Consider the following 26,189-nt stretch of genomic DNA (forward strand, 5'->3'; position numbering starts at 1 on the left):
TGCTTCCTTGTTCTTGTTCATTTCAATTTCCTGGCCATTTGAAAGCACATTTTAGGTTCTATTTTCTCCTAATTTATTGGCTGTATACCTTCATGAGCAACACCAGCCTTGCATCATAAGTCCATAACTTAGGATAAAATACGTAACGACTCCACGTCCTTTCACTCTGTTTCCATTAACATCTTCCTATCCTAATCTTTACAACATCATGTCAACATGTAGCTTTACAACTTTTTGAGAATATCTTCTAGAGTAGTTCCCCTAAACCATGCCTTTGATTATGAGAGTTATAGACAGAAAGTCTGGAATCAGAATTGTTGGGGAAAATCTAGATATGGTCATCAAAGAAGTAGGAAAATTAGTTACAAACACGAACATTTCGCTATGTCATAACTCAGAGAAAAGAAGGAATAAGAATTTCTGTGACCTCTGCCAGTAACTCCCCTAATTCTTCTGGATAATAATAACACTAATTCCATTTGAAACTGTGATTTATACTCAGCTTAAAGGACAGATGGAAGGGAATTATTAATGCCACTAGTCTTAGAGTCAGAAGATACAGTCAGCTGAATCGCTGCTGTCTAGGGGTTATTGCTGTTACTTCAGACATAGCACAGCCTTTGCTGAAATGAATTCTCCTTATCTGTTACCTAATTTTGTGATTTTGATTTACTTGTTTTAGGGATAAAATATAATAGATGTAATAGTATCTATCCTGAAGTTATCTAAGATTATTTATATGAAGCATAAAGAGTGCCTGACACTTAGTAGTCATTAAGTTTAGCTAATAAGAAACATAATTTAGGTCAGGCGCGGTGGCTCACACCTGTAATCCCAGCACTTTGGGAAGCCGAGGCAGGTGGATCACGAAGTCAGGAGATTGAGACCATCCTGGCCAACATGGTGAAACAACATCTCTACTAAAAATACAAAAATTACCTAGGTGTGGTGGCATGTGCCTGCAGTCCCAGCTACTCAGGAGGCTGAGGCAGGGGAATCGCTTGAACCCAAGAGGTGGAGGTTGCAGTGAGCCGAGATTGCATCACTGCACTCCAGCCTGGGTGACAGAGCGAGACTCCATCTCAAAAAATAATAATAATAATAATAATAATAATAACTTATAATAGCAACAATATGAATGCAATATGTACAAATTAAAGGTATTTATGTCTAATGCATACACTGAATAGTTTTAAAACACAGGAAATTGAAGTAGTGCTTAATTTAGCATGTAACAGAGAGGCATCAGCTTTTTCTCCCTCTTTATTTCTAGCAAGGAATTGACAAGAAAGGATTTCCACTTTTGAAAGATTAGTTTGTCTGCAGTATGAGAGATGACTTGGGGTGAGTTGAGGATTACTCCTTGGCTTCCAGTGTGAATGGAAAGGAGGAGTCTGTTGGTGCCACTAATGGAAACCAGATGATCTGGGTGGGGGAAAGATTTGAATACTATTATGGATTTGGTTTCTAACATGTTGAGGATAAGGTGCAAGAATAATGTCATCAATCATTTATGTTAAAATATAAATACTAATATTACTATTGATGAAATAAAATAGAAATAAAGCTACCAATAGGCTTTTGGGAACCTGATATTAGAGATGCTTATTTAACATATGCAGATACAACTGCGTTTTATTCTTTTGTGTATTTGTTAGGTTGGTGCAAAAGTAATTGTGGTTTTTGCAATTAAAATTGTCAGTAGTCTTAGAGTCAGAAGATTCAGTCAGCTGTATCTTTTGCAATTAAAATTGCAAAAACCACAACTACTTTTGCACCACCCTAAATATTACAAGATTGTATCTATTAAATGCTGCTAAGCTACATTTAACTTTTTTTTTTTTTTTTGTCAAGATGCTGCTATCTGGTATTTAAGGACAAAAATGTAATAGATGTATTTTTATACTCTGTGGTACAAGCTCTTTGGCCCCAAAATGGTAACTTTGGCCTGAGAAAGGCATTATGATGATTTACTTTCTTTTTTTAATTTTTTTATTTTTTTGAGACAGAGTTTCGCTCTTGTTGCCCAAGCTGGAGTGCAATGGCGCAATCTCGGTTCACTGTAACCTCTGCCTCCCAGGTTCAAGCAATTCTCCTGCCTTAGCCTCCCGAGTAGCTGGAATTACAGGTGCCTGCCACCATGCTGAGCTAATTTTTTATATTTTTAGTAGAGATGGGGTTTCACCATGTTGGCCAAGGTGGTCTCGATCTCCTGACCTCAGGTAGTCCACCTGCCTCGGCCTCCCAGAGTGCTAGGATTACTGGCGTGAGCCACTGTGCCCGGCCACTTTCTTGAGCTACATTTTATAGAATGTTGAATGGCAACATATTTCCTATAGGGCTTAGGCATTTGACAGATATATGCAGGGATGACCTTCCTACAGATGGAGCAAGAGATTTTATATTCTATTTGCTTCCTGTATCCCACAATTAATTAAGAATATTAAATTTTCACTGTCAAAGCACATTGAATGCTAAAGTACATTAATTATTTAATTTATTTATAAATATTTCAAAGTGTTATTTACTCTTTAGGGTGAATAAAGGCCATGAGTGCAAGATTAGTGGGGGCCCTGTAGGTAAACTATGAAGGAACTAGAACTCTGTATAAAGAGAATGTTAGAATCTCTGAGTATAGATTTGGCCACGTTTATAATTTCCTCATTCTGTCCCAGGACAGGGAATATTTATTTTCCATCAAGGTAAAAGCAGAGGTCATCACAATAAGCACTGTGAAAGAAGAGTTTATATTTTTCTTAGAGGTTTCGCTGTCATTTGAGGATGCTGCCTTCAGGGGGCCAAAATACACTTTTAAAAATGAGGAGTAAGTAGAAAAACTGGCCCCATCGAAATGGAAACTCAAGGCAGCCTGAGGTTCTCAGGCCCCACAACTTGTACCTGTCTTTACAATTCCCTGGAGATCCTTCAGGTTTCTTCTCTGAAAGCCTATAAGAGAACTAGTAATTGTTTTTAAATGCTTTCCTACCATTGTAAAGTGCTCTGACAGCCATTAATAAGGTATGAAATCCATTGACTTAACAGCACCTTTTTGTTGTTGTTGTTTGTTTTTTGCATTTCTCTGAAACCAAAAAAATTTCTACAGTTTTGCTTTGTTTTTGTTTTTGTTTTTTTCTTGAGAGGAGTCTCACTCTGTCGCCCAGGCTGGAGTGCAGTAGCACGATCTCGGCTCACTGCAACCTCTGCCTCCTGGGTTCAAGCGATTCTCCTGCCTCAGCCTCCCGAGTAGCTGGGACTACGGGCACCTGCCACCATGCCCAACTAATTTTTGTATTTTTAGTAGAGACAGGGTTTCACCATATTGGCCAGGTTGGTCTCGAACTCCTGACCTTGTGATCCGTCTGCCCCAGCCTCCCAAAGTGTTGGGAGTACAGGCATGAGCCACCGTGCCCAGCCAGTTTTGTTTTGTTTTGTTTTGTTTTGTTTTAATGAAGAAGATAAGACAGGGTAAAGTACAGAAATCTTGAGAAAACTCTTCACTGAAACTTCAATTTTAGAGAAAGAAGCAACGTCAATAATAAATATGCAGGAAGCCCCTGACCACAGGGACAGGGGCTTAGGTCACACTCCTCCTAAGGACAGCCTTTGGAGACATTCTAAGGCTGAGGGTGAAATCTGACAGACCACTGGTTCTATAGAGAATTTGATTGGGAGAGGAGAGGAGGATGCACTAATTTAGCCTTATTTGGAAAACTTAAGGAATTTAGGCCCTCTAATTACCCTTCTTTACTTCTTCTACAAATGGGCCCTTCTAAATTCGAAGAACACCACGAAAAACATTTAAGCGTTTAATAATTACAGCAACTAATACATTCACTTTTGGTAAAATATTGGTCTGATATAACTGTATTTCTGTGAATGTTATAAATATTTTATGGAATATTAGAACCCCTGGTGTAATCGGTGTTTATAGTGCTTTTATGGCTCTTGAAACTAAAAGCTTCACTTTTTTACATTTAAAGTTATCTTGGCTCATTGCTACAGTTCATTTCTGCAATTTTAGGGGTTATGTTTATGATTTCTTTAAAAAGCCAGATCCTTGGCTGAGAATGGACTAACTAAGTACATTTGTATTACTATGGAAAATGAAATTTATTTTGAAATAACACACTTTATACTACTTCTAGCAACATTTAAAAATAGAGAGGCCTGACTGTATACAATTCAAGGTAAAGTAAATATTTTGACCTTTCCTCCCAAATAACTTGCATTTCTAATTATTTTTTTCTTCTTGGCCAACAAGGTAATAATGATTAATAAATGCAGATTTTGTTCAAATATAGATTTTTTTCGTGTGTCACAAAACAACTAGTTGAAGAAGGGAAAAATTCATGTAGTTATTGTTATTTAGTTTAAAATACAAACACAGTTTGATGGAAGCGACTATTTTTGTAAAAAAATTAACTGCATTGACTTCTTAACTTGCCAACCTGACATGTGTGTTCAAGAGGGGAATAAAAAGCAAAAACCTGTCTTCTTTTACCAATGATTACTTTTTTGGCTGGTATTGATCTCTCTCTCATATCAGTCATAGTTAAAATAAAGCAGCATCCTCCAAATCTACCCATTACTGTCAGTAGAAGCAACTGTGTTGATCTGCGTGAAAACTCGAGGAGACATTAATCGTATTAATAAATATCACAGGCTTGTTGCGAAAATGCCTTGGAAATGAGAACCCGCTCTACTGCCTTTTACCATTAGCGGCTTATTCAAGAGTCAGAAATCAGCGTTTCGCAAGACTGCAAATTCTGGATACAATTCTGATCTCTGGCTAGTTTCTCATGGCTTTAGAGGGTGAAACTAAAGTAGTAGCACTAAAGAATGGGATAACGTTGATGGGATTTTTAAGAATAATACAAATAGCTTGTCTTCCAGAAATACACAGCATTTAAAAAATTCTTAGTGTCTGTTTGAGTCCATTTAAGTAAAATGAGTTTGATAGACAAACTAATAAGAAAATGATTTAGAAGTCAATGTATAACAAAATTTCTCCGCATTTTTCTGAAATATTCACACACACACACACACACACACACACACACACACAGAGGAACTTTTCTTGAAAGGTTGCTCTTGAAAAATTCTAAAAATCAGCTCTTTCCTTTGCTACTTTTCTGATTTTTTGAATTTCTACCCAGGCTCTAATTTTGTTCAAACCAATAGAAGGAATTGCAAGTCTAGCATTACATTCTGCAGAGCAAAAAGGAAAATACTTCTCTTAATTGGCTACTTTTTAAACTTGATGATTGCGTTGGAAATGTGCTTTTAAATTGTGCCCAGATCTTTAGAAATTCAGCGTTAAGTAACTATGAAACAACAAAATACTTCATAAGCAATGGTGTAGTATACTGATAGTTTGCCTTGGAAAGTATAAAGCTTAAGATAGACTAGCAGGATAACAAATACCACCAATTCCTCACATTTGAAGCCCTCTTACTTTTGTTCTATCATTTTGTTCCCCACAATCATCCTGGGAAGTAGGCAGGATGGGAAAAGGTAAGAAGGTATATGGAGACAGGGAAGGGGAAGACTCATGTCTCCCACTACTGGAAGAATGATGAAGCTAGGGCCTACCCTTGAGTTTTCTGAAGTCAAGTCCAATTATCTCTCTAATTTGCATTATTAGGCTTCTTATGTTTGACCAATGTACATAAAATACAGTCTTTAACAAGAAACACAAGATGTTTACATTTAAACTAGCTGAGCACCATGATGAGCTCTGGACAGACCTCCTTTGATTTACCTCAAAATCTCTAGCACAGCCAGTGGAATTTAAGACACAGTATTTAGATTCTTAGTACCTTCCAAAGGAATGAAGACACACATTTGCAAATTGCTTTGTAAAAGTGCTGTTTTCACTGTCTGAGATGAAAAACCCAGTTACCTTGGCTAAATGCATAGCAGAATGGTATCAGTACTGTGGGTCTGATAAAGTGATAGTTTTACAGATGGCTATGTGAGGATGAACAAAAATAAAACATACAAGAACCATTGTAGTCCTGCTAATTTCTAGCACATCTGCATAGATACACAGACACAGTTCAATATCTTACGTCAAATCAGAGCAATGCATACAGCAAGGAGTTTCATGTTCATTGCTTATTTACCTCCAAAGGTGTACATTATGCAGTATGACTAAGAATAAGTGAGAGTAATATGGGATTTATTTAGTTAGTTCAATGCAAGAAAACATTTTACCGGTTGGAATCAATATCATATTTCAGTGTAAGTTTCATAAAGAAAAACTTGTTTTGCTTGAAAGACATATTTGTTGGCAGTACAAACTTATTTTGACCTTTAACACCACATTTTTCTGTTTTGCTGCATATGTTTCTGAAGGGGATTTGAAAATCATTTACTTTTAAAAATCCAGAAATTGGTGAACTTTCAAAAGATCTGAACTCAATTTCATTGAATTCATTAATCTCATGATCCTGTCAGGTATTCTTTGTCTGTTTTGAAATCAGTAAAACAAAAGGATAATACAAATCGTGATATTATTTGGAGATCTAATGGTAATCTTCAGGAGTCTCTGGGATTTTAGTTTTGTTTTTTTTCACAGTAATTTTTTTAGGGTCTTCTTTAAGTCAGAGATGAGCTACCTTCATTATGATATACTCTTTTTAAAAAAATTAAAGGGAAATTTATGTGCAAATCTGAAGTGTATAAACAGGAACACTTGTATAATACTTGATTAAGATATAGAGCATTTCCATTACCCCCAGAAAGTTGCCTTAACCTCGTCCAAGGAATCCTAACCCATATAGGCACCTACTGTTCTGATTTCTATCACCATATATTAATCTTGCCAATTTTTGAACTTCATATAAATTGGTTTATAGTATGTATTATTTTGAGATTTATTGTCATTTGTATCATTAGTCTATTTTTTATTGTTGCTTGATATTCCATTGTATGACTGTACCATGATTTATTTTTTATCCATTTCTATTTTTGATGAATATTTGGACTGTTTCTAGCATTGAGTTTTTGTAAGTAGTATTGTAATGACTACTCCTATATAAGACATTTGGTGGGCATAAACACTCATTTATCTAGGGGTAAAAGTGCTGGGTCGTAAGGGATATTAACTATCCCTTCATATTAACTTCAGTAGATGATATCCAGTAGTTTTCCAGAGTGATTGTAATAATTTATCCTCCCACCTGTGATGTATGTATGATAACTCCAGTAGTTCCTCATTTTTGGTAACACCTTATATTGTCAATTCTTTTAATTTTAGCCATTCTCATGGGGCTATATGATATTTCATTATGGTTTAATTTATAATTCTTTGATAAGTAAAGACAATGAACATACTTGTATGTATGCATTACCTACTTGTACATTTTCTTTTATAAAATATCCGTTCAAATTGGCCTGATTTTCTTTTTACTATTGATTTGTTGAAGTTCTATATGCAATTGGACACAAGTCCTTGGACAGATATTTGTAGTACAAATATTTTCTCTCAGTCTATGGTTTTGCATTTTCTTAACAGTGCATTTGGAAGAACAGAAGTTTTGAGTTTTGCTTTTTTCCACTTCATTTTTTTTTTCTTTTATGGGTAATGCTTTATGTGTCTTCTCTAAGAAATATTTACCTACCCCCAAGATTAGAGAGATCTTCTCTTGTGTTTTCCTCTAAGATCTTTATAGTTTTAGGTTTTGTGTTAAACTCCTTAATTTTGAATTAGTTTTTGTGTTAAGGTGTAGGTAGGGGACCAGTTTCCTTTTCTTCCCATATATTCACTAATTGCTGTTCCATTTCCTTTTGTGGAAAGACTTTGCTTTCCCCATGTAGTTGTTTTGGTGCCTTTGTAAAGATCAAATGACATTATCCATATGAGCCTGTTTCTGAAATCACTCCTCTATTTTAATGATCTATTTGCCTATCCCTATGCCCTATGCCAATTACACAGTGCCGTGATCACTGTAGCTTTATACTAACTCACATAAGGAGGAAGTCTAAGTCCTCCAACTTCTTTAATCTTTTTCAAAATTGTTTTGGCTGCCTTAGACTCTTATATTTCTATACAGATTTTAGAATCAGCCTTTCAACTTCTACAAATAAGCCTGTTACAATTTTTGATAAAGATTATGATAAATTTATTAAAAATTTGGAAGAATTGACATCTTAGAAATACTGAGTCTTTCAGTCATTAACATAATATATCTCTCCATTTATACAGGTCTTAAAATTTCTCTCAACAACATTTTGTGGTTTGCAGTGTGGAGGTTTCATATACATTTAATTAAAGGTTTCCCCGAATATTTTATTATTTTATGGTGTTATAAAGTATACTGTTTTCAATTTTTATCTTCAAATTGTTTGCAGCTTGCATACAGAAACACAATTGATTCTACAACTAATAAGCTCATATATTAATTCTAGTAGCCTTTTGTAGATCTCTTGAGGTTTTCTATGCAGATGCTCATGTTTCTGCAAATAACAGTTTTATTTATTTTTATTCAAAGTATACTTTGTTTTTTATTACCTTCCTACACTGGCTAGAACTTCAGATGCAATGTTGAATAGAAATGGTAAGAGCACCTATAATGATCTTAGAATAAAAATGTTCAATATTTCATCGTGAAGTATCACATTAGCTATAGACCTTTGATCAGGCTGAGAAAGGTCTTCTACTTCTAGTTTACTAACAGTTTTTATAATTAATGTCTGTTGAGTATTGTCAAATGCATTTTGCACATCTATAGGGTTGATAATATATTTTTTCCTTTATTTCCTTTAATATGGTGAATTACCTTAATTTTTTAATATTAAACTGACTCAAGTTATGATATGATATGCACTTTCTTACTAAATTGCTGGATTTGATTTGCTAAAAATTTTAAAAATTAAAAAAAATTTCTCCTTTAGTTTTATGACAGATGTGGATGTGTAATTTTCTTTACTTGAAAAGTCTTTGTCAGGTAATGTCGAGAATTATGCTGTCAAATTTTCCTCTTCCTCTATGTCATAAAAGAATTTGTGTAAAACTGGCATTACTTCTTCCTGAAATGTTTCAGAGAATTCTTTATCTCTCAATTGAATTGAATATTGAGAATTGAAATCAGAAATAAGAATTAAAGTCATCTAAGCCTAGAGTTTTCTTCATAAGAAGAGTTAAGGTACAAATTCAACTTCTGAAACAGATACATGAATATTCAGACTACATGATTTTTTTCTTGTGTCTGTTTTGGTAATTTATATCTGTCAAAAATTTTGACAATTTCATCTAAGTTTTCAATTTTATTGGCATAAACTGTGCATAATATTCCTCATCCTTTTGATGAATATGGGCTCTATAATGATATTCTCTCTTTCATTTATAGTTTTTTTCCTCTTTTTGATCTTGCAAGTAATTTCATTACTTTTTCAGAGAGCCAACTGTTATCTTTATTAACTTTAGTTATTGTTTGTCTTTGTTCTATTTCACTGTTTTTGGCTTTTATATTTATTATATCCTTCCATCAACTTATTTTGATTCAATTTTCTTAACTTCTAGCTTCTTAAGGTGAAACAGATATAACCTACTTTATTACATGTTTGTTTTTTTTCTAATATAAGTATGTAAAGCTATAAAATTTCCCCTAAGCACTGCTTCAGTTGCATCCAACAATTTTCAGATATTATGTTTTCAAAATCATTCAACTTAAGATATTTAAAAATTTCTTCTTAACCTGAAAAATCTTTGTATCTCTTTATGTTTCTGTTTTTGCATCTCTAATGTCACAGGGCTATTCAGAAAGATCTCTGGTTGATTGGTTGAGTATATTATTATAATTTTTAATTGACCATAATAAGCAGTTGACCTTTAGAATTTGGTAGTTTTTTACATTTAGTGTATTTTTTTTTAGCAGAAAGTAAATTATTAAAATATTTTTCAATACTATTTTTAGGACCAAAATATTTGAATTTAGAAGACGCTACTCAGTAACTTTCTATAGGAATATAAATTGCAATATAAAAATGAAACCACACATTATGTCCATCAACAATGGGAGACAGAAACCTGAGTCATCCAAACATAGTAATATATTTGGTGTTTATATCTTCAGAACAGGTATAAAATTAATGAACAAACTTTCAAAATAAAGAACAATTCTGAGAAATGAAATAATCTGAAAATACAGAAATAAAAGAACTTCTCTAAGTGGGACTGTGATATAATAAAACAAAATTATCTGATATTCATTCCCAGTTCTGGCACAGAGCTTCAAAAACCTGTGGAATTTCATGAGTGATAGGAGACTCTATGCTAATGAGGCAACTCTGGGCCTATCCCCTAGATAGTTTCAGCATAAGGCCTGGTCACCAGAAACCAACCACATGATTAGAAAGTTGGAACTTTAAGCCAGCCAGGGGATATCTGGGAAGGAAGCGAGGCTGGAGATTGAGTTCAATCGCAAGTCCAGTGGTTTAATCAACCATGCCTATGTAATGAAACCCTGATAAATACTCTGGACAGGAAAGCTCAGTAGAGCTTCCTGGTTGGTGAAAACATTGACAAGGCAGGGTGGTGGTACTTGCTAACTCCACTGGAAATAGCAAGGAAGCTCTGCATCCAAGACCCTCCCAGACCTTTCCTTATGGGCCTTTTCATTTGGCTCTTCCTGGATTGTATTCTTTATAATAAAATTGTAATTGTAAGGATAGCACTTTTGAAGTTTTGTGAGTCATTCTAGCAAGTTACCAAACCTAGAGAAGGTTGTGGGAACCACTGAACTTGTAACTGGCTGGTCAGAAGTGCTGGTGTCCCACAGCCCCATCTGCAGCTGGCATCTGAAGTAGAGCCAATCTTGTGGAAGACTGAGCCCTTAATTTGTGCAATTTGATGCTAACTCTGAGTGGTTAGCATCACATTTGTATTGCAGTAATCCAGCTTGGATTGTGGGGGTTGCAAAACAGGGACATGTATAAAGAAAAGATGTGTACTTGTGGCAGAGAACACCAGTCACAATCCTTGTCCGGGCTTGTTTCTGACGTAACATTAGATTTTTGTTGTTGTTGTTGTTGCCTATTTCAGTTAGGCATGTGGCCACCCAGCTAAAGCAATATTTCTCGGCCTCCATTAAAATTCTGGCCAACAAGATTTATGCAGGACTGTTATATATCCTCATCTACTCTTTTTATTATGAAAGCTATTTGCTGTCTCTGCTGTGGCACTTACGTCTTAACAGCAGATAACAATTCTTAGCTGCTTTTATTTTTCTTTCCTGAGAGTAGCATCTGAGATCCAAAATTTGAATCCCTTTAAAACATGTATCACAATACATAGACTTAATACATTTTTCTGATAGATTAATACATTTTGCTGAAACCCCCAAGAATGTGTGGTGGCCAGCTGATAATAGTAAGTCACAAGCCCTGGATTCCATACAGAAAAGGTGTACGCTAATATGCACAGTCACTATTTCCAAAAACATTTGCACAGAGTGTGAAAGAGGCACCTGCAGGAAAAACTCCTCCATTAGGGCCATGGTCCACCGATAATGCAGCTTCCAGGATTTGGCTGGGTGGCTGATGTCTGCCGCGTGGAGAATCAGGGACATGGTTTTGGCTCTGTCAATCCTGTCAAACCAAGGACATGCTTATATTATTCAAAACAAAGGAAACAATTACAGTCTTTTCTGAGGCCAAGCCCCTGGAACTTTAACATGACAAAAAAAAAAAAAAAAAAAAAACCCACAAAACAAAACCTACCCTTCAGGCTGCTGCAAACTGTTTCTTATATTTTTAATTTGCTGGAAGTGACCTGACATGTCTGTAGATAAAACCATTTCAATCACTAGGTTCCGAAGATCCCTGCAGAGTCACCAAAAGGAGAAAGGTTCATTCAGCCATTTATTGTTCTGAAGTGGAACATTTCAATAAATAATCACTCACCATGTTTTATTGTTCTCAGTGGATATGAACACAAAAGATGCTACTTTTTAAATGTGAAAGTCCACACACAAGTTTGATATTATTTTACCTTTTAACTGTCATGGATCTAAGAAGTTGCCAGCAGCAAGAATGGCAATGATGTTCACACCTCCCTGAAGAGCTAGTGCTTTCCCTTCTCACTCCCACAACTCTTCTGCAGTCATAATTCCTAAATATTATTATTTTTAATCTGAAAGGAACTTTAGCCATTTTAAAGAAAAACTATTCCAAATACAGTATTATATAGTATTTCAATGCTTTGGGGAAAAAAAGTAGTCCAGTGGGGCCTGAGACTATTCTAAATCCACATGTCAACCAAACTAAAAGGTTTGATGTCTCAGAGAAGAGATAGAGATAAGAAGGGCATGAGATTTCAAGATCCTCTCTGATCCTTCTTCATCTTGCATTTTTAAACAAAACTACTACTATTAATAAAACCAGTGCTATTCATTCAGTATTTATTCAGCAAAGCGCTGAACTGTAAGGATTAAATGTCTTCATATAATACCGATATTAGAATACTTTAGCAACTAGTTGCTTTGTATGTATACAAAGACATTTAATCCTCCTAACAATCCCTGAGGGAGCATTAATATCTCCCCCCAAAGGAGACTGAGTCACCCAGTCACACAGCTGGTACATGGCTCAGATAAGATTCAACCCAAGAGTTCCCACTTCCAAAGCAGACATGTGGACCACTCCTCTGTGCCAAGCTTCCATCATAAGAACCCCAGAGAAACCAAGAAGCTAAAGTGAGTAGTGATTGTCTGTTTAAGCTTTTGGGATCTGACCCCACCTAACATAGATAGAGCCATTGGTATTACTGACTATTTTAACCAAGGCACTGTAAATACAATAACCATGTCACAAAGCCTCACACTTAGTAGAAAATAAGGCACCCCAGCAAAGCCTTGCATGTTCCACAATTCCTTGTTTGCTCTATACAGATAAGTTAAAAAAGTCACTTGTACTGGAAAACATATTTCATTTTCATTGTGTGGTGTGGCCAGTAGGATAAGCCGAACCAAAAGTGTGAAGGAAACTTGAATTATGATCTTGCACACAGATATTTTACTTAAAGATGATATAATCTATTCGATTGTTCTTTTTAAAAAACTACATATTGGCCGGGCATGGTGGCTCACGCCTGTAATCCCAGCACTTTGGGAGGCTGAGGCGGGTGGATCAGGAGGTCAGGAGATCGAGACCATCCTGGCTAACACAGTGAAATCCCATCCCTACTAAAAATACAAAAAAAAAATTAGCCAGGCCTGGTGGCGGGTGCCTGTAGTGCCAGCTACTCGGGAGGCTGAGGCAGGAGAATGGCGTGAACCCAGGAGGCAGAGTTTGCAGTGAGCCGAGATTGTGCCACTGCACTCCAGCCTGGGCGACAGAGCAAGATTCTGTCTGAAAAAAAAAACAAAAACTACATATTGATGGTTCTTGCTGAAAATCATGAGCACTCAACATTTCTATTGAATTTTTAGATGGAAGCCATGAGAATCAATACTTTGCTTACTTACTTTTATTCAAGTAGTAAGGGAAAGGAAACTATTAATAAAATTATTCTCAATTACATTTTTTTCGCTGAAAATATGACAAGACCCATATTTGAAAAGCAACTGAATAAGAACATTTATGTTAGCTAAGGAAAATGAGATTAGAGTTTAAGGAAATCAATAGAATCTAATAGTGTATTGTGCTTTGCATATAAATGATCAGTAAATGCTAGAGGTTATCAATAACCAACTAATAATATGTCAATAATTAGGCAAAATAAGAAAACATTACTTAATTTATAAAATTTTCTTGTGAAAACTTTTAAATTAATGCATTTATTTTTACTGAAAGTGCTTTAAGAAATAAACAGATATGTAAACAGAAAACATCAGTCTTTAAGAAGATATCCATATTTTAATTCTTAGTAAAATGTTATTAAAGGTATAGTATCAAATAGGTATTTTATAGATTTTTGGAAAGTGTTGAATCTACTAAATTCTAAAATGTATATAATATGTACACTATTTGTTAAAACAATTCTATAAAAACATTCAATTAAAATGACTCTGAAGTTACCAAACAGAAACTTAGACAATTACAGCAATAAACTATTAGAATAAAATATTTAAAATGGTAAATAACAAAATATAATAGGAAATAAAATCATACTGAAATAGCAACAAAGTGAACTTTGAGGAAAAAAGGTTTATTTCTTTGAATAACAACAAAAATTAATATTATAAAAATTATCTATGGGAATGGTAATCACTGTTTAAGAAAATAAACTAATACCCTAGATGTAAATAATCTCTCTTAGGCTTTAGGAAATATCTCAGAACTTGTCTGCTTGTTCCTACCTTTGCCCATTCAATCGCTACATAGCCCAACAGTGGTCTCTTTAAAATTCTTTCACAGTTAGATCCTGGCATTTCTAGACTGTAAATCCTCTTGGACTACTATTTCCTGCAGAATACAGTTAACCCTTGAACAACGTAAGTTTGAACTGTGTGGGACCACTTGTACACATATTTTTTCCCCTCTGTCACACCTGAGAAGCAAAACCAATCCCTCCTCTTCCATTCTCCTCCTCAGCCCACTCAACATAAAGACAGACGATGAAGGCCTTTTTGATGACCCACTTCCACTTAATAAATAGTAAATATATTTTCTATTCTTTATGATTTTCTTAATAACATTTTCTTCTCTCTAGTTACTTTATTGTAATAATATTGTATGTAATACACATAACATACAAATTATGTGTTTATCAACTTTTATATTATTGGTAAGGCTTCCTATCCAGAGTGGGCTATTAATAGTTAAGTTTTTGAAGTGTCAAAAGGTATACATGGGTTTTCAGTTGAATGGGGGTGCCCCTAACCCCTGTATTGTTCAAGGGTCAACTGTAAAATGAAAGGCCTGAACTGTGTCTCCAAAAGAAAGTTCCACCTTCCCTCTACCTGACAGCATTTTCTAGAGTTGCAAAAATGAGCCCATATTTCTTGAAAATTTGAAAAAGTGCTCACAGGAGATTTAGGCTTATTTTAGACTCTGATTTTTATCTTTTACGTTTTTTAATGTTTTTATTGTCACTTTCCTTTTGGATATTTCTTTTTACCTTGATTTAAAAAACAAAAATGAAAGCAAAAACCTTTGATATTTACATTCAATTGGAAACCTTTTCTAGTCAATTAAATGACTTTTAATAAGATTGTTGTTAAAGATAAATATAGGCCTTTTTCTGTTCTTATTATAAGTGAGTTCCATAGAATATTAGGGACATATACTAAGAAGATTCTATGATTAATGAAGTTCATATATTGAATTGATTGTCCTTTAGTTTTATTTGTGAAGTCCAGCAACCCTATTGTCAATTGAAGGAGATGATAATGACCAAAGGATCAAGAAAAAGAGAAGAAAGGGTATACAGAGGGATGGGGGTACATCTTGTTATTTTTCCCTACATAGCAACAAGTATCAATATACCATGTAATTTTTTTCAAGCAAACAGATGCTTTGGACAAACATGTAAGATTTCCTCTGCACTTGGGTCATTTTAGTATAGTGGAATTTTTTTCCCACATGTTTAGCTTTTTGCTTTTAAAAAAACCTTAACTCCACATCTTTTAAAAAAACAATATATGAAAGAATGAATATAATGCCAAAATTTTGAATTTATGTAACACCCCATATTGATAAAAATTGAGCAGAGCTCCATTCCAGAGAGTGTGTAATTATGTATATAAAAGTATTTGTTGTGTTGTTGTGGTCTTATTCAGATGTATGGATGTTGAGCTGACCTGGAAATACTTCAGGTCCCTTTAACACAGTCTGGCTCTGAACAAAGTCCCTAAGTACTAATCCTTCTCAGAGTCATCCAGTCGACAGTAATTAAGTTTGTAATATGGGGAATGCATTGACTTTCATCTTTTTTCTTGACTTTAAATCACATAATTTATTCCTTTCCTGAAATTAAATTTCCTCTAGGTTTTCTCTGAAACTCACCTCCAGTCATCTTTGGATAAATTTATCAAGATATTCATTTCTTCTTCTTGCATAAGTCGATAAGCTGCACTCACATGGTGATTCTCAAGGACAGAGCGATCATTATACAAAATGGCAACATCTGACCTAAGAATTAAAAATAAAATGCCCAACAGAGGATTTCTTTAGACATCATGAATATCTAATAAGACTTACTCAAGTATCAAGTCATCTGACTGGTAAACATCCTATAATTGAACAGTGAGAATTATGGAAGTACTTAGTTTCTTTTATTTTTTACTGTATGATATTTTAAAATTTTACATAAACTTTATTTATTAGAGAAGTTTTAGGCTCACAGCAAAATTGAAGTTGGTACAAAATTTCCCATGTACTTTCTTCTTCCACACATGCGTAACCTCCCCCATTGTCAACATCCCCAACAAGAGTGGTATTTTTGTTACAATTGATGAACCTACATAGACACATCATTATCATCCAATGTCCGCAGTTTACATTAGGGTTCACTCTTGCTGTTGTACATTCTATGCATTTAGACAAGTGAAAAATGACATGTATCTACTATTATAGTACCATACAGAGTAGTTTCTCTGCCCCCAAATCCCTCTGTGCTCCACTTCATCCCTTTCTCTCCCCTAACCCTGGCAACCACTGATTTTTTTCACTGTCTCCATAGTTTTGCCTTCTTCAAAATGTTATGTAGATGGAATCATACAGTACATTGCTGATATGGTTTGGCTCTGTGTCCCTACCCAAATCTTATGTTCAATTGTAATCTCCAGTGTTAGGGGAGGGACCTGGTGGGAGGTGATTGGATCTTGGGGGCAGACATCCCCCATGCTGTTCTTGTGATAGTGAGTGAGTTCTCATGAGATCTGGTGGTTTAAAAGTGTGTAGCACTTTCTTCTTTGCACTCTCTCTTGCTACCATGTGAAGATGTGCTTACTTCCTCTTCACCCTACCATCATGATTGTAAGTTTCCTGAGGACTCCCAGCCATGCCTCCTGGATGGCCTGTGGAATTGTGAGTTAATCAAACCTCTTTTCTTTATATGTTACTGAGTCTCAGGTAGTTCTTTATAGCAGTGTGAGAATGGACTAATACAGAAAATTGGTACTGAGCATGGGGTATTGCTATAAAGATACCTAAAAATGTGGAAGCAACTTTGGAACTGGGTAATGGGCAGAAGTTGGAACAGTTTGGAGGGCTCAGAAAAAGAGGAAGATATGGAAAAGTTTGGAACTTCATAGAGACTTGTTGAACGGTTGTGACCAAAATACTCATAGTGATATAGACAGTGAAGACTAGGTTGAGGACGTCTTAGGTAGAGATAAGGAGGTCTTAGGTAGAGATGAGGAACTTATTTGGGACTAGAGTAAAAGTCACTCTGGCTATGCTTTAGCAAAAAGACTGATGGCATTGTGCCCCTGCTCTAGAAATTTGTGGAATTTTGAACTTGAGAGAGATGATTTAGGGTATCCGGTGAAAGCAATGTCTAAGCATCAAAGTGTTCAAGATGTGGTTTGGCTGTTTCTAAAAGCCTATGCTTATTTGCATAAAGAAAGAAATGACCTGAAACTGGAACTTATATTTAAAAGAGAAGCAGAGCATAAAAGTTTAAAATAGTTGCAGCCTGACCATGAGGTAGAAAAGAAAAACCCATTTTCTAGGGAGGAATTCAAGGCTGCAAAAATTTGCATACATAAAGAGAAAGCTAATGTTAATAGCCCAGACAATGGGGAAAATGTCTCCAGGGCATTTCAGAGACCTTCATGGCAGCCCCTCCCATCACGAGCCTGAAAGCCTAGCAGGGAAAAATGGATTCGTGGGCCAGGCCTAGGGCCCCCGCTGCTCTGTGCGTGCATCCTGGACATTGCGCCCTGCATCCCAGCTGCTCCAGCTCCAGTCGTGGCTGAAAGAGGACAAGGTACAGCTTGGGCCATTGCTTCAGAGGGTGAAAGCCCCGAGCCTTGGTGGCTTCTACATGGTATTGGGCCTGTAGGTGTGCAGACAGTAGTAATTGAAGCTTGGGAGCCTTTGCCTAGATTTCAGAGGATGTATGGAAATGCCCGAATGTCCAGGAAGAAGTCTACTGAAGGGGCAGAGGCCTCATGGAGAACCTCTAGTAGGGCAGTGTGGAGGGGAAATGTGGGGTTAGAGCCCCCAAAGTCCTCACTGGGGCACTGCCTAGTGGAGCTGTGAGAAGAGGGCTACTGTATTAGTCCATTTTCACAATGCTATAAAGATAGTACCTGAGGCTGGGTAATTTATAAAGGAAAGAGGTTTAATTGACTCACAGTTCTGCATGGCTGGCGGGGGCGGGGGCCTCAGGAAACTTACAATCATGACAGAAGGCAAAGGGGAAGCAAGGCACATCTTAAATGGCAGCAGGAGGGAGAAAGTGCAGGGGGGAAGCTGCCACTTTTAAACCATCAGATCTCGTGAGAATTCCCTCACTATTATGAGAACAGCATGGGAGAAGCTGTCCCTATGATCCAATTACCTCCCAACAGGTCCCTCCCTCAAAACATGGGGATTACAATCTGAGATGAGATTTGGTGGGGACACGGAGCCAAACCATATCAGCCACTGTCTTTCAGACTCCAGAATGGTAAATCCACCGACAGTTTGCACTGTGCACCTGGAAAAGCCACAGGCACTGGACGCCAGCCAGTGAAAGCAGCCATGGGGACTGTACCCTGCAGAGCCACAGAGGTGGAGTGCCCAAGGCCGTAGGAGCACACCCCCTGCATCAGCATACCCTGAATATGAGACATGGAGTCAAAAAGATTATTTGGGGGCTTTAAGATTAAATAACTGCCCTGCTGGGGTTCAGACTTGCATGGGGCCTATTGTCCTTTTGTTTGGCCCAATTTCTCCCTTTTGGAATAGGAGCATTTACCCAATGCCTGTAACCCCATTATATCTTGGAAGTAACTAACTTGTTTTTCATTTTACAAGCTCATAGGCAGAAGGGACTTGCCTTGTCTCACATGAGACTTTGGAGTTGGACTTTTGAGTTAATGCTGGAGTGAGTTAAGACTTTGGGGACTGTTGGGAAGGTATGATTGGTTTTTTGAAATATGAGCAGGACATGTGATTCAGCAGGGGCCAGAAGTGGAATAATGTATTAGTCCGTTTTCAAGCTGCTGATAGACATACCCAGGACTGGGCAATTTACAAAAGAAAGAGGTTTATTGGACTTACAGTTCCACATGGCTGGGGAGAGGCCTCACAATCACAGTGGAAGGTGAAAGGCAAGTCTCACATGGTGGCAGCAAGAGAGAGAATAAGAACCAAGTGAAACAGGTTTCCCCTTATCAAACCATCAGATCTTGTGAGACTTATTCACTATCACGAGAACCATATAGGGGAAACCGCCCCCATGATTCAATTATCTCCCACTGGGTCTCTCCCACAACACATGGGAATTATGGGATTACAACACAACATGAGATTTGGATGAGAGACACTGAGCCAAACCATATTATGAGCCAAATGTTGATTACAATTCAACATGAGATTTGGGTGGGGGACACAGAGCCAAGCATATTATTTGATATGGTTTGGATCTGTGTCCCCCACCCAAATCTCATATTGAATTGTAATCCCCAGTATTGGTAGAGGGACCTGGTAGGAGGTGACTGGATCATGGGGGTGGGTATCCCGCTTGCTGTTCTCATGATAATGAGTGAGTTCTCATGAGATCTGGTTGCTGAAAAGTGTGCAGCACTTCCCCCTTTACTCCCTCTCCTGCCACCATGTGAAAATATGCTTGCTTCCCCTTCACCCTTCTGCCATGACTGTAAGTTTCCTGAGGCCTCCCAGCCTCCCCAGCCATGACTTCTGTATGGCATCTGGAACTATGAGTCAATTGAACCTCTTTTCTTTATAAGTTATCCATTCTCTGCCAGCTTTTTATAGCAGTGTGAGAAGATAATACGACTGTGTTCTCAAATTGGTTCCTTTCACTTGGTAATATGCATTCATGTTTTCCTTCATGTCTTTTCACCGATTGATAGCTAATTTCCTTGCAGCACTCAACTTTTCTTGTCTGCATATACCACAGTTTATTTATTTAGTCACCTACTGAAGGACATCTTGCTTGCTTCCAAGTTTTGGCAATTATGAATAAAGCTGCTATAAGTATCTGTGCTATAAGTTTTTGTGTGAATGTGTTTGTAATTTTTTTTGAGTAAATACCAAGGAGTGCAATTCGTGGATCATATGATAAGAGTAGTTTCAATTTTGTAATATATTGGTAAACTGTCTTCCGAAATGGCTATACCAGTTTTCATGCCTACCAGCAATGAATGAGAGTTCCTGCTGCTCATTCTCACCAGCTTTTGGTGGTGTTAGTGTTCTGGATTTTGGCCATTTTAATAGATGTGTATTGCCTATTGATCTATTTGGTATCTCATTGTTTCAATTTGGGTTTCTCTGATGACATGATATAGAATATCTTTTCATATGCCTATTTGCCATTTGTATATCTCCTAGCTGAAGTGTCTGGCAAAGTTTTTGGCTCATTTTTAAATTAGGTTATTAGTTTTCTCATTGTTGAGTTTTAAGCATTCTTTGTATATTTTGGATAACAGTGCTTTATCAGATGTTCTTTGCAAATATTTTCTTCCAGTCTGTGGCTTGTCTTTTTAGTCTCTTGATAGTCTTTTGTAGAGCATAAATTTTTAATTTTAATGAAATCCAACTTATCAATTTATTATTTCACATATTGTGCCTTTGATATTATATTTAAAAAGTCATCACCAAATCTAAGGTCATCTAGATTTTTCTTCTATGTAATCTTCTAGGAATTTTGTAGATTTTTCTTTGAAATTTAGGTCTGTGATCCATTTTGAGTTAATTTTGTAAAAGGTATAAGGCCTGTGTCTTCGTGTGTTTTATGCTGATGTGACAGAATACCTGAGGCTGGGTAATTTATCAAAAAAAAAAAAAAAGAAATTTATTTATCACAGTTCTTAACTGGAAAGTCAAAGATCAACATGCTATCATCTCAGGAGGGCCTTCTTGCTGTATCATCAAATGGTGGAAAGCATCACATAGTAGAAAGGCAGAGTGCAAGAGAGCAAACCCTCTCTGGCAAGCCCCATTTTATAATGGCATTAATTTATTTATGAGAATAGAACACTCCTGACCTCAATACCTTCCATTAGGCCCCACCTTCCAACCCTGTCACATTGGGGGTTATGTTTGCAACATATGAATTCTGGGAAACACATTCAAACCATAGCAGTCTGTGTCTAGATTCTTCTTTTCTTTTTGCTTTTGCATGTGGATGTTCAGTCGTGTTAGCACCATTTATTGAAAAGATTATTTTTGCTTCACTGTATTGCTTTTACTCCTTTGTCAAAGATCAGTTGACTATATTTTTTGTAGGTTCATTACTGGGCTCTCTACTCTGTTTTCATTGATCTATTTGTCTGTCCTTTTACCATACTACACTGTCTTGATTACTGTGGTTTTTTTAGCAAGTCTTAAAGTTAGGTAGTGTCAGTCCTCCAACTTTGTGCTTCTCCTTTAAAACTGTGTTAGCTATTATGAGTCTTTTGCCTCTCCATACAAACTTTAGAATCACTTTGTCAGAATCATAAAATAACTTGCTGGTATTTTCATTGGGATTGGATTAAATCTATAGAGGAAGTTGCGAAGAACTGACATCCTGACAATTTTGAGTCTATCCATGAACATGAAATATCTGTCCCTGTATTATTTATTTCATCAAAGTCTTACAGTTTTTCTTATAAAGGTCTTGTATATGTTTTGTTCCATTTATACCTAAATATTTAATTTTGAGTGGTGCTAATGCAAATGACATTTGTGTTTTCAATTTCAAATTACATTTGTTTATTGCTGGCATATAGGAAAGCAATTGAGTTTTGTGTATTAACCTTGTATTTTGCAACCCTGCTATAATCACTTACTAGTTCCAGGAGTTTTTTGGTCAATTCTTTCAGATTTTCTACATGGACAATCATATCAATGCAAACAAAGATAATTTTATTTCTCTCTTCCCAAGATGCATGCCTTTTAATTCCTTTTTCTAGTTGTATTGCATTAGCTAGGACTTCCAGTATGATACAAAAATTAGTTGTGAGAGGGGACATCTTCCCTTGTTCACAATCTTAGTGGGAAAGCTTCAACTTTTTCACCATTAAGTATGATGTTAGTTGTAGGTTTTTTATAAATAGATACTTTTCTGTGAATTATTTACTTTTTAATTGACAATTAAAATTATATATATTTATCATGTACAAGATGATGTCTTGAAACATATATATTTCTCTCTCTATATGTATACATTTATATATATACACACACACACATAGTGGAATGGCTAACTCAGGCTAATTAACATATGTATTACTTCACAATTTACCATTTTTTGAGGTGAGAACACTTAAAATCTACTCTTGGCAATCTTTTAGAATACAACACATTGTTATTAACTCTAGTTGACACATTGTACAATAGATCTCTTGAACTTATTTATCCCATCTAACTGAAATTATGTATCCTTTGACCAACATCTTCCTAAATTTTACCTCCACCCCAGTCCCTCATAACCACAATTCTACTCTAGTATAGATATTCTTTATCAAGTTAAGGAAGGTCCTCTATTCCTACTTAGAGTTTATATCATAAATGTGGGTTGGGATGTTTTGTAAAATGTTTTTTCTGCATTTATTGATAAGATCACGTGATTTTTTTTCCTGTACCCTGTTGATGTGGTAGATTATATTAATTGAATTATGAATGTTGAGCCAGACTTGCATACCTGGGATAAACCCCACTTAGTTGTGGTGCTTAGCTTTCTTTTAATTATCATTATTATAGTTTAAGTGTGTTTATGCCTTTTCCTTCTGATTTATAATCCAGACACCTGCAAAATACTCTAGATATATCAAAGAGAATAAAATTACCTAATGTCTTATTCAGTCAGTGAATGAACAAACTCCTTTGTACCCATTCAAGAGTGTTGATACCATCCCTTTTCCTTTAAACTAAAATTACTTTGGGTAGCAGGTGAAGGGGATGATGAAAATCATTTGATCTATTTATGATTCTAGTTTTTTACTCTCTTATAATGTTGTGATTAAATTTTAATGTTATAGATCCTTTTGCTTTAAAATTAAGATGGAAAACCATTTTTAATGAAAACTTAAAATGTATGCTTCATCACCAATTTAAAAGGAACATTTTATTTTTAAAATGATGAATACATCAAGGGAAGGCTTTTATTTCTCACCTGTCTGTATTTTAATATAATTTCATTATGAAATAAATTGGTATACTTCAAGTTGCATTGATGAATTTGGTATTCTAACTTTAAGCTTGAAATATTTCAAGCATTCTCAGATCTGTGTAATGGAACCTGGGCTTCTCCTTCCTCTATCCTCCTAGGCTGCCAGATCATTATGCAAGTGTGGAATGGAAGCAAAATCACTATCTTTGATCTCTTAAAATGGTGAACTCATTCATATAAGTTGGCAAGTTGAATACTGACAACAACAAATATAGCAAAAAAGAAAGTCAAGTTAAAACTTGTAGCAAGTTTGCTACCACTTACCCAACACCGAGGCTTCTCTCGCTCTCCTATCTCCTGGTAGATACTTAACGCTGTCAAGTGTAAAACTGCCTCACTCCAGACTTACTGTTTCAGGCTTTTCAGTGGGTAAAGTCCTAGTTATAACCTAGCACTGGTCCTGCCACTGAATATTTATGATAGAGTAGACAAGGACAAAATAAAAAACGAAAGTTCCCACTAAAACAACACCACCACCACCACCACACATGGATAGCTATGTGAGATGATGGATACATTAATTTGCTTCTGTATAATAATCATTTTACTATCTATCTGTATCTTATAATATCATGTTATATACCATAAATGTACACAATAAAAACTATTTAATAACAACAGAGAAAACAAAAACTAAAGAAATCTGGCATTTTATACAAGCAGCCTGTTTAAGATCTGTGTCTGATAGTCTGCCAGATAAACCAAGCTTTATTATTCATCCAACATATGATAAATGACCTACCAGGCACTATTACTTTCTTTTTTGTTTCTAGCTCTATCATAAAGATGAAATAACATATATCTTTAATAGCACATATTTCTAAAATAGATTTCCGTTTAATAATCTTAGTTAAGGACTAAAAAGGATTTAATCAATAATTATACCTCAATATACAGAAATATGAACTAGCAAAGCATATGTATAATTCTCATTGAAGAGATAATTGAAGAGATATTTCCCAAGCAAAACACTGTGTGCATTTCTAGAAGTTTGCTGAGATCATGGGGAAAGCTGTGATTTTCCAGTAACATTTGCACTATATGGCACCAAATCTAGCCATAGCAGATTTGTCAGGGTTATTACATGTTATGACTCCAAGTATCACCATCTACTCTTTTAGAAACAAGCTAAAATATGTTTTTGAACCAGATTTAATTGTAGCAAAGTGTGTATGATTTTGTCTCATAAAGCTAACAAGGATGCTGAGAATGCAGCATGGTCTAATGTTTGAGATGGTCTTTGACTGCTAAGAAAAGAACAGACTCTGAGCAACATCCAGTATCCATGGTAACATGTAGCCTGGCATTTTCTTTTCACAAAGAGGAAATTATTTCCATTTATTTACACTTTCAAGGATTTCATGCATTATAATATCTGCATTGAACTCAAATCTAGCCTTGCCCTATGTTCGAAATCGCATTTTAGTCATTTTGTATTATGTAGTAAATTAGTTTCCAGATTGGAAAAAACACTCTCAATCCAAGTAACAATGAATAATATAAAATAAAATAGAATTACTGATATAAATGACATATGACCTTATTTCTTCTTGGATGAAGGCAATATTGAGAGTTAAAAATCATGTTATATTGTTGCATTTTGGTCATTACAACATTTTGGTTCATAGAATTTTCAGGTTCATGTAGAATTAATTCATTAAATGGTTGACCCTGTTAGACAATTTTTTCCCATTTTTATACAGAGTTTTAAAATATAAATTGTAAAAAATATGATTCTGCTTTCTCCTTCTCTGGTTCCATCTACCCTTTCTCGTCCTCCTCTTCCTTGCCATCCCCCTTCTTTCCTCCACCTCCTCCTCCTCCCTCTCCACAGCCAAATGCATAAGTAAACCAGGACTCTTCATCCAGTTGCAGATAAACAGTAAAAGGAGAAAGCTAGAGTGATGATCTAACACTGCTGCTGGAAGAGGCCAGCCCACTGGCCTTTACTTTTCAAAGTCGAAAGGGCAACTGGCATTCACTGATAACAAATCACTTGCTTTCTTCTCAAACCCCTAGAACTGTTTTCCTGTATAGAACTCAGCTCAGTGATGAGTGATCTTTAATTAAAATCCTCCACGTTGTGGATCCAGTGGATGTAGAGAGCCTTTGTTAAGCAAAATGATCTGCATAGTCTTGTTTTCCTTTGACATTAAATACAAATAAAAGCAAAAATCTCCCTATACTCGCAAATATGGGTAGAAAAATAACATTCCTGCTACATAACCAGACTCTGAAGTTTTCCTTTTCCCTCCAAGCTGTATCAATCTCTGGGACCCTGGGGTTTCCTCCATTCCAGGGACAGACAGAATGCCCTCCCCAACACTTCACTGTTTGAATTGCAACTCTTCCTCTGTCTCCATCAAGGGGTTACAATGTGTAAGCCCACCCCATTTCAGGCTTTAACAGGTTGGAATTATCATGTGTCCATCTCTGGCCATGGGAGAAGACTTGTATAAGAAACTGGATTGACAGTGAGTGTCCCTCTCCTCACTCCTCGATTCTGCCACTGCCATCACCTGACCAGGTGCATATAGACAGGTCACTTTACCTCTCGAGGTCTTCATTTTCTATTTTTAGGTGATGGAAATCAGACCAGATGATCTATACTGTGGATCTCACTCATCTTAGGGTCCTTTAAGTTCTAAACTGTCTAATATTTTAATAAACTTGCTATATTCCCCACATCAAACAATAACTCCCACATTTGGAAAATCAGTTGTTAAAAATATGTACATATATATTAAAAAACCAAATGAACTGACCACACAAGAGCCTGCACATGTATGCTTATATCAGTATTATTCATAAGTGCCCAAATTTGGAAACAACCAAGATTTGCTTTAATAGGTGAATAGATAAACAAACTATGGTATGTCCATGCAATGGAATAGTTTTCAGTGATAAGAAATAA

The 26,189-nt window shown here is 35.9% G+C and overlaps 1 protein-coding gene across 15 annotated transcripts in view; it reads right to left on the reverse strand.

The window, feature by feature from the left end:
* The window catches only part of PDE1A (phosphodiesterase 1A), a 478,638-nt gene that overhangs the window by 49,847 nt on the left and 402,602 nt on the right, over positions 1-26,189 (reverse strand). For all 15 annotated transcript variants that reach the window (XM_054478972.1, XM_054478975.2, XM_054478968.2 and 12 more), the window contains 3 exons: positions 15,952-16,077; positions 11,725-11,826; positions 11,472-11,592 (listed from right to left, as the gene is read on the reverse strand). In XM_054478972.1, the coding sequence (XP_054334947.1) occupies positions 11,472-11,592; positions 11,725-11,826; positions 15,952-16,077 (349 nt within the window). The remainder of the gene's footprint in view (positions 1-11,471; positions 11,593-11,724; positions 11,827-15,951; positions 16,078-26,189) is intronic.

Source organism: Pongo pygmaeus, chromosome 11 (assembly GCF_028885625.2).
Source record: "Pongo pygmaeus isolate AG05252 chromosome 11, NHGRI_mPonPyg2-v2.0_pri, whole genome shotgun sequence".
Lineage (NCBI taxonomy): Eukaryota > Metazoa > Chordata > Mammalia > Primates > Hominidae > Pongo > Pongo pygmaeus.